The sequence below is a fragment of the Magallana gigas genome, chromosome 1 (assembly GCF_963853765.1).
Source record: "Magallana gigas chromosome 1, xbMagGiga1.1, whole genome shotgun sequence".
Lineage (NCBI taxonomy): Eukaryota > Metazoa > Mollusca > Bivalvia > Ostreida > Ostreidae > Magallana > Magallana gigas.
Genome location: NC_088853.1, coordinates 26873736 through 26889845, shown reverse-complemented (window position 1 = coordinate 26889845; position 16110 = coordinate 26873736). Strand labels below are relative to the sequence as shown.

The following is a 16110-nucleotide window of genomic DNA, read 5'->3' as shown; positions in this document are numbered from 1 at the left end:
TACCCGTAAATAAAATACAAGATCTGGTTTAATTTCTTCATGTTATAAGAGTTTGTCTATCTTGTTTTTATTCAATTAAACATTAGAGTGTAAATTAAGAAGACGTTCTAAAAATTTATAAAGGCGATATTACTACAAATCGGAAACTTCGTCAGACTTAAATTAATTGTTGGTTTGTAGGTCTAAAATGTTTTTAAATATGTACAAATATTGTTTTAAATCAACAAACAACCCACAAATATTAAAACTTTTAAATGATGATCATCCCTCGCACATGGCCGAGGAGATCCCGCGCGAGTGGACGGGTTTGTGTTCTTCTACATGTACCTTATCACGCGTGCATGTTTCAGACTTTTGAACGAACACAACTATTTTCTTTTATTATGATTTCAACTATGATATTGGTTTAAGATTAAAAAAAAAAATTATTTTACATGTACAGTTGATTTAGCAATGATTAATTCGATTGCGCACAAGGTAGTTTATTATAATCAAAGTTCCATGTTTAATGTTTGCGGTAGGTGCTGGCACGATAAAAGGACGTCCTGAATTGAGGCATTCGGATTTTTTTTAATTGGCAAAAAGATAATTAGATTTGACGAAAATCATTTTATGGCGACTTCTTATGTGTAACATTTTCACTTTCCCATCCGTTTGTTTATTTGGTCAGTCTGTGTTAATTCAATCGCAGCGTGCGACCGAAAATCTTGTGTCGTTTCAGCGCACACAGCTGAGAACATCTATAGCACCAGCCGGGTTATGTTTATGGCTGCAGATCATTAATTGTTATGTAATTGAGTAACAATGTATCGAAGGTTATCGAATATTATTGAGTATCCAAGTGTGCTTTCACTACAGTTGTCAATTGTTAAACAATAAGGCTATTATTCGAAGTCAATCATCTTCACATTATACATGTGCGAAATTGTAATCGGATAATGTTGCTAATAAATCAACCTGTTGAACATGCTAAACTTCTACAGATATGAACGGAATAATATATGATACTTAAAAGTTTTAAGTCAAAGGAAAATTGTTCTCGGATTAAGAAGTTATGAAATACGACTACATTATGCAACGCAGTCGGTCGCCATAGAAATCATCAAAGTACTGCAAGTGTCAACAGATTTCTTGTTTCTTTGAAATACATGTACCATGATAGTTCACTACCAGAGTCAAGCCAGCCAGCACTAACTCCAACGCACTAACAAAAAATTAGTTAAAATTTTCAACTATTTTTCAAGCGTTTTCCGATCCCGATGTTAAACAACTATAATTATTAGGCCGCCTTGCACCTTAACTAGGACTTGTGCTCATAAGGTGAGCCCGGATTCCTCGGGGACGGATGTACCCTTGAGGATTCCGCCGCCAAATTAGGCACTAGTAACAGCGATTTCCGGCGCCAGGGCGTGGAGTAGACCTTAAGTGAACAAATCATTTCTGTAATGTAGCGTTCTAAACAATGCGCCCTGTGCCCAAACTAGGACTTGTGCTCATTAGGTAAGCCCGGATTCCTCGGGGGCGGGTAATCCCTTGAGGATTCCTGCGACAAATTAGGCACTAGTGACACCGATTTCTGACGGCAGGGCGCGGAGTAGACCTTAAGTGAACAAATTATTTCTGTAATGTAGCGTTCTAAACAAGGCGCCCTCCAAACATTGAAAGATCTTGCTTTACACAAAGATTGCCTATGACCCAAGTGTGTGTTATGATTTTGTTTTAATGCTACTTTGTGAAGTTCAAGGACATTGGAAGAAATTTCATAAGTTGTGTCTGCTTTATACTGTTTTTAAGGAGTAACATTGGATATTGCTTTTTCATTTAAAGGTTGCTGATGACTTTAGGATGTGTCATGAACTTGACCCAGGGTCAGTTGTGCAATATCAAGGTTGTTTGAAAAATAAATGCTTCTTTCTTGTCTGTCATATCTACATGTAATATACATGGAAATGATTAGAAGCTAAAATTTGACACAAAGATTGCTTTTGACATTTACGTAAATATGTCCCGACTTGAACTTTGATCATCTGTGCAAGTTTAGTGTCACTATAAGAAAAGAAGCATCCATTACTTTCTAATAGATAAATACTTTAGTTATGATTTTGTTTTTCCTAGTGGGGAGGGAGGAATTATTTGTGAGGTTGCTCACAGAACCGCCAGTTAGTCCACTGAGAGCACTCTCCCCCTTTCTGGCAACCAAAATTCACCTTAAATTATCTTAATAAAGGAGATTAATTTGGGGGGCATTGTGCCCCCTCCCCCAACACACATTTTAGTAGAAGGCAATATACTAATTTTTATGACAAATTGAAAACAAATTATATTAAACAAAATCAGTTATAGCTGCCTCACAACTCCCTCCCCTACCACTACCACTGATTCGATTTTGAAGATTATTTTTTTCTTTTATTGGCTTGTTAATACATTTCAGATAAATTTGTTCCACGAAGCAAAAACGATGCTGAGTGCTTGCATGGCCAAACGTTACACAGAGAGTTGTCCCTCCCACTGAGCACCTCTCGTACAGCGCACCCTCAGGTTGGAGAAGCCGTCATCGTTTATTTTTGATTTTTCTGAACTTACTTGATCATATTGACAATCATGTCTGATTAAAATTACCACCCTTGTGCTTACACTCATCAGGGTCTGATAGGTAACGATAATAATTCATCTTCACATGACCTCTATATTTGCACACAACCTAAATATATATCTCATTTACCAAATACATGACTTTATCTGTTAATGAGAGGTGCTACTCTTCAATACTCAGTCTGGGGGTTACTTAGAAAGCAGGATTAAAATGATTTGTCTGTCTCCATTTAAAAAATTTCAATACATTTTCTAAAGCCCTGTTTGATCAGAATTTTAGGTCGGGTGAAGATGACCCCCTATCAATACCTGTCAGACCCTGTAAGGAGAAGAGGGTGCTTTTAATCAGACTGATTGACAATCCTTTTCCGACAGGAAGCTGCAACGGAAGACATATTCGTTGCTTTGCAACGAGCTCGTCTCTAGTTATTTATCTTACACTAAAGATAAATCTACCTAGAGACGTATAAATTATATAATCATACGTTCCTGATCTATTGAAAATTAAACAATGCACGAGCTAAAAAGACAATTTAAATTATATAGAACACTACAGCGGAGATATTTTTTCTTTCACAGCGCAGGGGTGTATTTTGATTAGCACAGGTGTGAATGCCTGCAGGGCTTCTTTTACTCGTGTTCACCTGCCGTGAAACCCTCTGTTAATACATATACACCAGAAGAGGTTTAAAAACAAAGGGACTTAATAGTGTGTGCAAATTATTGTCAGAATACTCTTGGTTTTCATTTTGTCCGATTCTTAAACAATTGGTCAAAATCGAACTCGCTATCAATATTTAATATTCCATAAGTAATTCAATTAGTAATACGGTCATACATGTACGATACGCAAATGTCCGATTTGATTACATAAACAAAGAAATCTTTAAGATACATGTACATCAGCAAAAAGAAGAAATACTTTAAGAGAACTTTAAATAAGTGACTACGGGTAGGACCTTTTCTTATAGAAGAAAGCCGGACCCTAAATGTTAACATTAAAGGTCCGGCCGGACCATTTTACAGGGCGGACCTTAAATTATACGACACCGTTCCAAAAAAGCTCTCTCATCTTTCTCACAGCTGTTAACCGCAAATGCTTGACATTTTACACACTCTTTGTTGAGGCATGCCGTGTGGTGAAATTTAGACGTCAACTTCATGTTAAATGACGACTTTGTATATTTTAAGCAGTTTTTCGAACAATTTTCATTAAAAAATTCTCAGAACCTATTCATGATCACAATTGATTATATGTTTTACACACTTTTTATTAATACATGCCAAGTAGTGGGATTCATTTTATAACAACGTAACAAAAACTCAAATCCATATTGTTATAAGTTCAATGTCATGAGGAAAATTTGTTCTAAACACAAAGAGTATTTATAAAATGAATTATTATTGACATAATATTCGATATTTTGTTTTTCACTATATAATAATTTTAGTACTACTATAATATCAAAAGTTAAGATTTAATTTGTTAGTCATAATAGTTTTGCATATTTGTTGTTGGTTTTATTTCACTTTTTCATTTACATAATTGTATGGCTAACAGTGCAAAAGTTTTTAAAAATGCCTAAAAACGATAAAAAGCCACAATATCTCAAAATTTTAATCATTGACCTAATGTAAATTTTATACTAGCAGAATAAGGTCAGCATACTTAGTTTAATGCTGTACATGTTTTAGCTTTATCATCATTCATTTTTTGTTATATTGAATCAAAAATGGGAAGGAATTTGAAAACTGATAGAGGAAATTCGGACTTGAATACTTAAAATAGAAATTTTCAAAAAAACGTTCAATGACCATTAACTCAAAAAGTATGTCATTGACCTATTTTTTGAACGTGAAGAATAGCACTACCTTGTAAGGTTAAAAAAAACACACAATAGATGGTTTTTCATTATCATCGGTTGAATTTTTTCATTCTGAGTAAACATCATCCTTTAGAAGTACTGTTCATTCTGCGCAAAAAAAAAAACCCCATAAAATAACAATTGTTCCATTACTTAGATGAATTTTCTCTCAAAGTTAAAAGTATGAACATTGAAAAATATATGATTTGTAAAATCTAAAAAATCTCAATATGAAAAGTTCGCTCTTGTGTTTTATTTTGATCTCTTTTGCTGAATGTCTGTCCAAATTTTTCAAAAGTCGTGGTACATATATTCTCATCATTTTACTAGACACCACGCTGAATTGTTTAGAATTGACGCGCATGAGCTGTTGAATGACAGGCTGTGCTAGCAAAATTAACTTTGTTAACCATCGAAAGATCAAATGAGAAATTCTATATTTTACGAAGCGAAATTGTTGTTCCTTCTTTTTACTTTACATGAAAATGACTGTCATTTCATGATATTAGCGTAAAACGAGTTGTATAGTCTCTTTAAATGTTGGCTTATGTATGTTTATTATGAATATGTGGGAAATAAATCACACATACAGTAAAACACGGTTATAGCGAACACGCTTATAATGAATTGACGCTTACAGCGAAGTGAATTTCATTCCCCAAGTCTCTATTTCATGTTTTAAACTTGACGGATATAACGAATTACGCTTATAACGAAGTTAAATTGGCCGTCCCTGGGACTTTGTTATAAGCGTGTTTTACTGTATTATGTTTTTTTATCGTTATGAATTAAATAAATAAGTAACCTGCATTAACTGCAAAACAAATAGAGACGAAGCAAAACACAAATCAATAAAACGATCAAAAAGCAATTAAATAATGAAACATAATAAAGTGTAACAAAACAAAATTAAAATAATTTTATATATATTTTAATTATATTTTATCATAATTGGTTAACACTGACAGCGAAAAATTACAGAAAATAGATAAATAAGAAAATCAACTAATCAATCTTTAGTTAAAAGAGGTTAATCGGAATTCAAACTGTGAAAGTAAATAATCGTACATTACATTTGTGTATGCAAAATAGGTATACAAGACACTAATTGTAAGCAAAATAAATGAATATACATGAATATAGTAATTGTTGTTGTCCCAAAAAAAATCAAACCTATCAAGTAATAACTAATATACACTTTGTGGCCAAAAATATTGCAACGAAGATGGCTGAAGTCATTACAACTTTGCTTGCTTCAAGTCTTAAAAGAAAATAAATTTTAGTTTTTGCTGCTGATCAAAAATCCATCAACTGTTCGTGCAGATTTAAGAAGAAATTTCATTCTTTTTTTCGATCTAGTGCATGTAAATCTGTATCACTTGAAATTATTTTTTCATTAATTCAAGTTATTTTTAAGAATATACATATATTTTTTTTAATAATTTATCTTTATTAATTCTGTTCAAATTAAAAGTTAACCTAAAAATAACCGTCAACAGTGAAATGTCAACGCATTGGAATTTAAAACTCAATTTACTTCACAAAACCGACACCAATGTATCTTTAATGTTTTAGAGATTCCCTTCGCAAAACAAGTTCATATTTTTTCAGATTGACCCGTTTGGCATACGTCCAATATGGCTGCTTAAAAAAGAACATTGTTTTCGGGAAGCGGAACCCGAAGTTATAAAATGCTCCCCCCCCCCTCCAAAAAATAATAATAAAAAATAGCCCTTAATTTTTCCTTTTCTTAATCCTTTTCTAAGGGACAATTAATGCTAAATTACATTGAATCTGATTCAGAAGTTCTTGATAATTTTTTTTTTTTTTGCAGTTTCGAGATTTTCTCCGCTTTAATTAAAAACTTGCCTTTTTCTGCCATTAATATTCACCTTTCCATAGAAGAGCTATGCTATCAAATTAGGTTGGAATTAGCCAAGTGGTTTTAAAAAAGAAATTCAAAATGTAAAAAGTATACAGAAGGACGGACAGACGGACAAAATGTCTTCAGAAAAGCTCACTTGAGCTTTTTTGACGATTCTTAACAAAGAAACTAAACATGCCAACACTATAACATTATTTTGGTGATGAGTAAACGTAAACACAAACTTTAATTTTTGTGATCGGCTTCGGTCGATCACTGTTGTGTCCATATGAGGCATCCGGCAAATTCTTCCACGTGCGCACACATTCCGCTTGCATATGTAGTTTTTATAAAAACTTGAAGTTTGGTTTAGTATATATATATAACATTTTACTCAGTTTTATTTCAATTCATTTACCTTAAGAGATGCAAACATACATAAAATACAGTTCGACCTGTTAATTCAAGAATGCACATTTTGTCTCACGCGTAAGAATTTCGACCGAAAGATTCATTCAGTAATGCATTGACCTCGATGAACTGACCTCAATCATAAGAAGATGCTCCATGAACTGATCTCGATCTATTGATGTTGAATAATAGTAGCTAGGAAGACGGCTTGATTTATAAACAAGGTTTCATTATAATGCGACCTCAATAGCAAGTTATAATGGCACTCAATATTTTTCAGTCGCATTTAATTATTTTAATACAACTCTTTTTTGTATACTACTCAGCCCTACTCAGTATTCTGAAGAAGAAGAAGAAGAAGAAGAAGAAGAAGAAGAAGATACATTGATATTTAAAAATTACGTTAAGAATATAAAACTAGACAAGGGGTTTACGAACGGCTTTCCACAAATTTATTTCAAAATTAAATTTGTCAACGGTTTATAATGCTGAAATTATGGTGTACAGATTCAAAATATTCTATATTTTGTAAAAATACAGTACTTTTTTAATTATTTTACATCAAACTGATCATGTTAATTGCTTCTAGCTATCAATATATCATTAATGCGGATCATTTCTTTAAAAGGAATACTTGTTACATGTACAATATGATATGATATTGGTTAAGGTTTTTTATTTTTAAACAATGCGACTTTTTTTAAGGAATGGAGACCAGCATCAAACGTTTAACTAAAATTAGTTGTTATTCAATATTTTTGCTTTCATAAGTAAACATTTAAAATTTGAAAATGATTATGTATTTTATGGTCTACACATCATTGAAATTGTAAATGTAATGCAGTCAAATCGATGATAAGAAAAAAATCGAAATTATGAGGTTTCAAATCCTGTCTTATCTACACACATTTTTGTGTGTATTCTTGTGATCGGCTCCGGTTGTGTCTAATTGAGGCATCCTGCAAATTTCACTATTTGCGCAGTCCTTGCACTACTTCATTTACTATGCAATGTCAACCTTATTCAAACCTTTGATTACACATATATTACCAAAAACATTATTACTATTCATTTGAAAATATAACATTGATACAGTTACACAAATTTTGATTCAAATCAATTTTTTTTTTTACATATGCGTAGGAATATTTATCGGAAGTAAAATTCGCTTTCTGAAAATAATTTAATTTTGGTTGTAACACGCTTTCTGATTGGTTGAAAAATTTATTTCATATCGTATAAAGAATGTTGCCTACGTCATAGTAAGACTAACGTCAAAAACGTATCAATCCGCCTGACGTTACGTTTGAATTTTGTACAATTTGATATCATTTTATAGATCAAATGACTGTTTTTATCAACAATTGATAGCAAAACAATTAAATTATAAGCAATGAATTCAATATTTATTAGTTTTATACGATATAAAATGGTTTGGAACAGTTTACGCTTTTTTATAAACCGCTTCGCGGCTTATAAAGCGTAAACTGCCCCAAACCATTTTATATCGTATAAAACTAATAAATATTGAATTCATTCCTTAAATAAACCTTATTCATGCTTGCTATTTTCAGAAATCTACAAACTGGTTTTATATATAGTTTTTAGCATGTAGCGTAATGCTTTCGTTTTACATTTACAGAGCTGACCAATGGTAATATATGTACATGCCGATAATTCCTTCAAAGGGTAACAATACACGTATCACGTGACTATCATTGCAATGATGCTCTGATTAGCTATCTCTATTATGTCGTCATAAATGATTTGATTGTATTTTTCAAGGATGTCATTTATTCATTATGACGTCACACATGATTAAATAGAACATTTTGCCGTACAAACTGATATATAGTAGTCTTTGTCAAAACATGAGCTGGTGGAAATTCAACATTTTTAATTTTATAATTGTAAATGTACAAAATCAGAAGCGGTTTATATAATCAGATATATATTTTGATAATGATCTGTTCATGATAATTGATAAATCTAAATAATGCATCACATTTTTTATGGTGGTTTAAAACAGAATTTCTCACATAAGGTCATAGTTCCAAAATAAGTGGTAGGCGTGATTGTAGAATCTCTTAAATGCCAAGAAAGTTGCCACGAAAATTTTTGTAAGTTATAAAGCACATGCTGAGGTTGATACATGAAATCATAAAAATTCACTGACAAATGTTTACGTGCCATCGCATTTTGTTCAAATATAGAATCAAAAACCTCAAAATTTGAAGTGCTGAATTCATCAATATATTGATAAAATTATGACATTGCTAAGTAAAAAACCAATGTTGTAAACAATTTTGAAATTTGCTTTTTTCCCCAAAGTTAATGAATATGATTTGGAAATAAATTCCATCAAATAAAATAATAATTGCAGAAAATTGAAATTGTTAAAAAATTCAAAATGCCAGAAAAGTGGAATATTTCCAATCAAAATATCTTCCTTGCAAGAAAGGAAGGTAGGCCTGAAAACGATAAATGTTTGGGTGGATGTCTTAATGTAAAAAATTGAAGAAAAAAACCATTGACAAATAATTTTACACTGGGACCCCCTGTTCCCCCTTAAAAGGATTACGTGCTCTATTTTTATTGTAGAAAAACTCAGTAAAGGTAGATATAGAGGCACAGTCTGAAGTTGTAATTATACAAAAAAAAATAAACAATAACTATTTTCATCTGTTATACAATTGTTTCCACCACCTAAGCATTTTGACAAACATTTCATAGACCTTATCTTAATTGCTTTTTATCAGATATCTAACTTGTTCCCAGTGTGCAGTATATATAAAATATATAATATAGATAATATATATATATATATTGGGGGAGCGACTTATCTCTTATCTTGTAATATTTAAAACAAGATCCCAATTTAAAATTATAAATATCAGTTGGTAAAGTTGAATTCTTTGTGACGAATTTCTCCTATTTTTTCAATACATTCACTTGGGATACATGTACGCATTTTTGGCTCCAAGATAACTTCTGCATACATTTGTGCATATCGCAAGGCAGAGGGATTTTGTAGGTGTTGATCTCGTGTATAATTGTCAGTAAGGTCAATTACAGTAACTCCCTTTGGAAGTTTACTTATGTTGATTTCAACGACATCACGTTTACAATTTTCAAAATTTGTATAAATCGCCATGTTATGTACGCCATCTATTGTTTTGCAACATGAAACAAACCGTGATTCAATAGAAGAGCTTCCACGTAAAACGTGTTCCTCTAATTTAACTTTTGAATTAAGATTTTTAGGATAAATACCCTCTTCGTAAGATTCTCCGATACGTAATACCCTATACACGTATTTGTCGTGTTCCTTTTCATCATCTGTATCACTTTGAACCGGCTGTGATGACGTTGCAGTATTTTTAGTATCATCGTCATGTCTCTGATCGTGTCTCATAACTTCCTCCACTGAAACGGTTGCCCCTTTCTTTTTATGAGAGGATGGTGTTTCAACATGTTGCTGTTTAGCTAAAACTTTTTCACCTTTTCTAGCGCGATTGGATTGAGAAGGCAATTTTTTGACGTTTTTTGTATTTTGTTTAGATGTGGTTGATTCACACTTTTTAACAGGTCGACCTGTAGTCCGCGTTTTTTTGTCTTGCTCCTGTTCGTCATTACCATCATCATCTGATTCTTCAACAGACAACAGACAATCAGTTATTAATTCAGTATTTGATAAACTTAACATACTCTTATATCGTAAAAACATTTACTAGTTCATAATCATGTAAAATTAATGCAACGTTAATTAAAATATAGCCAACCTAATCATGTACAAAACAAATTAAAACAAGTAATCGAACAGTTTATGTTACAAATTCACATTCTTATTTTGCTCATTATTGTTGTTATAATAATATATTTCATATTTTTATTACATTTTTTTGTAAACATTTTGTTTTAAAGTGTAGATACTCTCTTTAAAAAAATATCAATTCATTCTTACCGTCATCGCATAAAGGCGAATACGTCTTTGTATGTCTTTCCAAAGGCTTTTTAATTTTTTTAACACTTTTAGAATGTTTTGGTCCAATTTTGTCAGCCTCTGGATTACCATACGTACGTTTTTCCACACGACCGGGGATATCTACATCCATATCTGCAACAAAACCATATACAAAATTTTCCATTAATCATGTCATTTAATACTGCACAATTTATAGCACAAGGTTATTACAAAATTTCCAATCCTTTTTTTTTTGTTTCAAATCCCAAAAATGCCAGATTTCACTTGTATATATAAACTAAATGATATCCATTTTCAAAATATGAAACCGTAACATTGGATTTAAAAAAATTCATATACCTATTTTATAAAGTTTGGTTAAAAGTGAAAACCAAATAGACTCGATGTCTTAATAGGAATTTTAACAGAAAATATAGCGACCAGAATGATTAATATTTTTGAGAATTAAAAAAAAGTACCTACAAGACTATTAAAAACAAAAATAAACGAAACCAAACAGAATTATGTCATAAATAACTAGTTTGAAAGATGTTTCTTCAAAAAACATATTAACTTCAAAACCATAATGTTTACGTTACGACTTCGTTGTATTTTTAAAAAAATGTTTATACTTTGAAACATAGTTGTTTTTTTTTTATTTTAACCATTATCAGACATAAACAATGGCCTAATTTCAGTCTTTCTTTTATGCTTTTGATATATTTTAGCGTCAGTAGGAAATATAACTTAATTAAAAATTGTATTACCATGACTTGCAGCAGGCAGTGACCCAACTGCACTCTTCCTTTTGGTCGTTACAGCAGCAGTCGAATCAACCTGTCCACCCCTGTTATCAACTTTGGAACAAGACGACTGTCGGTATTGTTTTTCTTCTAGCTCGACATAATCACCTCCTTCAATTTATTAAACAATTATTTAATGCTAAAGAGATAATTGTTGACGGATTAATTGATTAATGTACATAATAAAAGACATACCAAAGAGCGAAATATTGATTTTTTTTTAAATACATATCTTTAAAAAAAATTTGTTTATGACAATTAACCAATTCCACATAAGAATATTCTCTGTTTGATAAAATAAACTGTGTATTAACCTCCATTCCCTAAAGGCGAACCTGTCTTTGTATTTTTTTTCGAACGCTTCTTAGCGTCTTTCACAGTGGTATAATTTTTCGGTCCAATTTTGCCAGTGTTTTGATTACAAGACGTATTGTATTGTTCATGATCGGAGTTATCAACATCCATATCTGCAACAAAACAAAATTTCATATTAATAAAGATAGAATAAACAAGACTTTGACCCGTGCATGCACTGGTTGACATTGCATATGATATCGGACACTTACGAAAAATGTACATCGACACACCGTATAGTGTTGACATTTGCATAACCAAGCTTTAAGCCTACACTAGTGCTCGTAATATAACTACACTCTGCTGAGTTGGAATAATCTAACTGTGTCTCGGGAAAGGATTTCACCTCTCATATACCCGTAATGTAACAGTCAAATTGTTCATAACAAACCATCTGTAAACTGTAAATACCTTTCTTCGAAAAGTTTGTTTCTATAATTGCAAAATTCAACATTTTTTTAACAACGTTTTTTACACATCATGTTGACATTTGAAACTCTCAGGATTTTTTATAGTAAATGCACGGTGTTAGAGTTATCTCCTGTAATTTCTTTGATGAACAGGAAAAAAAATCCAATTAAAATTTACACGCATTTGTTTTATCGTTTCTAAGGTTATCCATGCAAATGTGATATTTTGGAAAAATGAAATAAAAAGCCTCACGTGGTTTAGCGTGAATGTAATGCGCATGTGCAAGATTGTAAAATCCAAAAAATTCAGATGATTTCCGGAATTTTGTGAGGAATTTTGGTTGATTATTAATAAGCGAACCTTGATTGAGAAAAAATAAAAACAAATTGGTAATCTTCAACTATCAATGATGTTAAGAACATATATAAAACAAAAGACAGTACTTTTCCGATTTATCGGTATTAAAGCCCAAAAATTCGAGTCTATTGTTTTAATATAGAAGTATAGATAAGGGTGCCATTTAATAGTGCACAAATTAAAGCGTATGGTTATCAAAGATTTTCTGATCATTTATTTTGTTTCAAATACCTCGCAAGTATGTTAAGGCTTCATTAAACTATTAAACACATCTTATAATTTTATATTAATTTCATTTTTGAATTAATTTATGATTAATAAATACAATACAATAATATAATATGAATATGATCTTACAAATACTTAGAAGAATTTATGAATCGTAAAAATTTATCAATATGAGGATAATCTTACAATTTATTGTTCTACAACACTCGTTATCAATAGTTTATATTTTACAGCATATAGTTTGTTTGAAAAATAAACATTGTCTCTCACCAAGATCGCATACAAGTGAAGACGTCCTTGTCTTTTTTTTCAATGACGTCTTGGTCTTTTTAACGGTGGGAGAAATTTGAAATGCACCTTTTCCCTTAACAGCTGGAGGACAAGGGGAATATATATGCTCATCGCTTAATTTATCCACAATGGTTTCTGCTGCAAACAAAATGTTGGACATAAAATAAGTAAGGAATTATTTTTCGCTGTACTTTAATTGGACACTTTTCATAATATATATAAAAAAAACTTAGGTTATTTTTTTCTATATTTTGTTTGGAATGCTAAAAATATTATACATCAATTGACTAAATGTTTCATCGTTTATAACAAGGTTCAAATAAAATATGATTTTTAAGTTTCAATTTCAATTAAATTTGAAAAATTCATACATTCATTTAATCAAAAAAAAAAAACTTGCGTCATCAACTTAAAACGAGATCTTTTTAATGTTTTGATGAAGTTGTGATAAAGTACACAGACGGAGCATTCATATGTATTTGATAAGGCTGATACATTTCTTTCACAATAACAAAGAATCATTTTGCATTCAATTTACTGACTTTATAAACATATTTTAAGACGAATATCATATTCTTTTAATCACGAGTTCATCTGCTAGGTTTGGTTTAAGGCTTACCTTTACGTTTTCTTCCTGTGACTTCATCATGATGACATGTATCAGAATTATTTTTCTCCATACGGTCCATGGCCTTCTAAATGCTTGAAAAACTGAAAATTACAAAAATAACCAGCAATAATATATGTTAACATTGTTTTCTTTATTTTCTATGTACAATGGCAAATAAAACAAAATCTAGTCTTAAAAACATTGCAACTTAATATAGGATATAATTAAAGAGTTTTAAATACACAATGACTATCGTTATAAAATCTTGTTGAGAAATAATTGTTTGCTGTATTGTATGTAAAAGAGGAAGTGTTATTAGGCAGAATAAAACGCTAATAACATATATTTTCAGGATTTCAAGGTTTCGTTTTATATTGCAAGAAAACCTAGAATCTACCTTAAATGACCTGAAGAGTCACATCGACCTCTTTTACGTTGAAAAGTGTCAATAAGGAAGTTTTAATGACCAAGGTTTTTCGAAATTGGTTTTCAATCATGCAAATTTCATGATTACGTTGGTCATAATTAACTTATCTTACAACTTAAGCAATGTGCTCAATCTAAATTGCCCTGGTTTTTAAAACTATGTTTTTAAAAAGTGCATTTGCATGTATTTGCCTGAGTTTACATCTGGAAAGAGAATTTAAAAATAATGTAAAACATATTCTAATCAGAATACATACATCCTTCGCTGATTATAGATGCACTTGAATAAAACTGTTCAAGTAACATTGTGATTGAAAGTTTTGAAAGTATGTTAAATCTCAAATTAAAATGTAGCAGAAATTGAAATAAAACGTGAACAGTATAAATTGTATTGCGTTACATGAGAGGAACAAATAATTTTTGTTATAAATTTTGTCAAAATACGAACAAACATACTGGGAACAAGATGTTTTTATGAGCTGTCTTAAGTGATGAGTCCCAGGTTAAACAACAAATGTATATAGCAGAAGAAAATTCAAATACAAGAGAAATGATTCTTACCTTACTGTTATAACAATGTTGGTGAAAAAATTTCCTTGATCCCGCACAAGGAAGCGTATGGTTTAGCAAGAAATTAAAGTGAAAGAACAAGCGCCTGTTTAGAATATCAAGCTTGGGTAATTCAATTACACCCGCCTGCATTAGAACATGAGAAGAGTTACACAGGTTGACTTATGATTTATACTTATACTATTTTGCCAACTTGAAAGCCGAGTGATACACTATACCATATGAAAGCCGGTTGAAGTGCACTTAAAGTGACACTCATTTAAAATTCAACTCCAGTAACTTAGAAAAAACATAAATATAAGCCGTGTGAAAAGGTTTTTGTCAAAATGCGTCATTTTTGTATACATGTATGGTTTTCTGAAAACGTCAAAAAATAAAGCGGTCACAAAGAAGACGTCGTGAAGCAGTAATAAAAAAACTTGAGAGGACAACGTTAACAAAAACGATTTCAGGATATATATCTGCCTATCTGTGTTTTCTTACACTGAAAAAAAGTTGTCCATTGTGAAAGGGATAATCATACAATGTTAATACTTATGTTTTTCCTAGTTTAAAAAAAAACCTATCTTAACCAGATTTGTACATGGGAATGAGAACTATACATTTTCCCTTACAGTAACAAGACTAACGTAAATTATGCAGTTATTCTTTAGGAACAAATCGACTACTAAGCCCTTTTAAGCATATGTTGAGAATGAGAAAAAAAAGACTCATAAACAATATACTAATATGTTTTTATGTCCCCTTATTACTGTGAACACTTTTTGACTCATTTTTAGTATGAGATTAAAATGTGTGTCTGCTCTCATTCAGAGGGCTCTATGGTTGTGGCGCCTCTAAGACTGTATTAGTCTTCCTTAGAAAAAGAGCTCCACATAAAAATAAAGGAAATTATTCACATTAAAAACTTAAGATTTTTTTCTATACGAAATAATACATTATTTTTTAAAATGATATTATATAAATAGTGCCTGTTTGGGAGGGTAACAGTTGAAATTGACACCCCGAGAAAACCATTGTCAACCGACGCGAAGCGGAGGTTGACAATGGTTTTCGAGGGGTGTCAATTTCAACTGTTATCCTCCCAAACAGGCACTATTTATTTTGTTATACTGAATGTCTTTTTTAAAATTTTAAAGAAAATTTTACTGCTTTTATATAGGAATAACGTGAATTCTACAGCGAACCGTACGCGCATAATTTTCGCGCATGTAACATTTTTTAATGTTACCCGTTGCCAAGTGCGTTGCTAACGCTGAGGGTAATAGTAAATATTATTAACTGCGTCTTAACCAATCAGATTTCAGTATTTAACATGAAAGTATAACAATATTAAATATTAGGTAAATAACGCATCTGATGGT

The 16110-nt window shown here is 31.2% G+C and overlaps 1 protein-coding gene across 7 annotated transcripts; it reads right to left on the bottom strand.

The window, feature by feature from the left end:
- Positions 1–8614: 8614 nt before the first annotated feature.
- LOC136269837 (protein starmaker-like) lies at positions 8615–15649 on the bottom strand. 7 transcript variants are annotated; one of them, XM_066065212.1, is made up of 7 exons: positions 14738–15648; positions 13760–13851; positions 13120–13278; positions 11814–11966; positions 11464–11610; positions 10697–10849; positions 8615–10383 (listed from the first exon to the last, which is right to left on the bottom strand). In XM_066065212.1, exons 2-7 carry the CDS (start codon positions 13827–13829, stop codon positions 9626–9628), a joined length of 1440 nt encoding a protein of 479 aa, XP_065921284.1. In that variant the 5' UTR covers positions 13830–13851; positions 14738–15648; the 3' UTR covers positions 8615–9625. The 7 variants fall into 7 exon arrangements, with proteins under 7 accessions (XP_065921284.1, XP_065921291.1, XP_065921282.1 ...); XM_066065219.1 differs by lacking the exon at positions 13120–13278 and having other exon boundaries at positions 14738–15649; XM_066065210.1 differs by lacking the exon at positions 14738–15648 and having other exon boundaries at positions 13760–14234.
- Positions 15650–16110: the final 461 nt, after the last annotated feature.

What these genes read in the sequence shown, in the direction of transcription:
- LOC136269837 (XM_066065212.1), bottom strand. Translation starts at nt 13,829, where the DNA reads ATGGACCGTATGGAGAAAAATAATTCTGATACATGTCATCATGATGAA. An exon ending in TTCGCCTTTAGGGAATGGAG is followed by an intron (nt 11,611 to 11,813) that starts GTTAATACACAG and finishes AATAAATTGAAG; the next exon opens with GAGGTGATTATGTCGAGCTA. An exon ending in ACTGCCTGCTGCAAGTCATG is followed by an intron (nt 10,850 to 11,463) that starts GTAATACAATTT and finishes GTTTTGTTGCAG; the next exon opens with ATATGGATGTAGATATCCCC.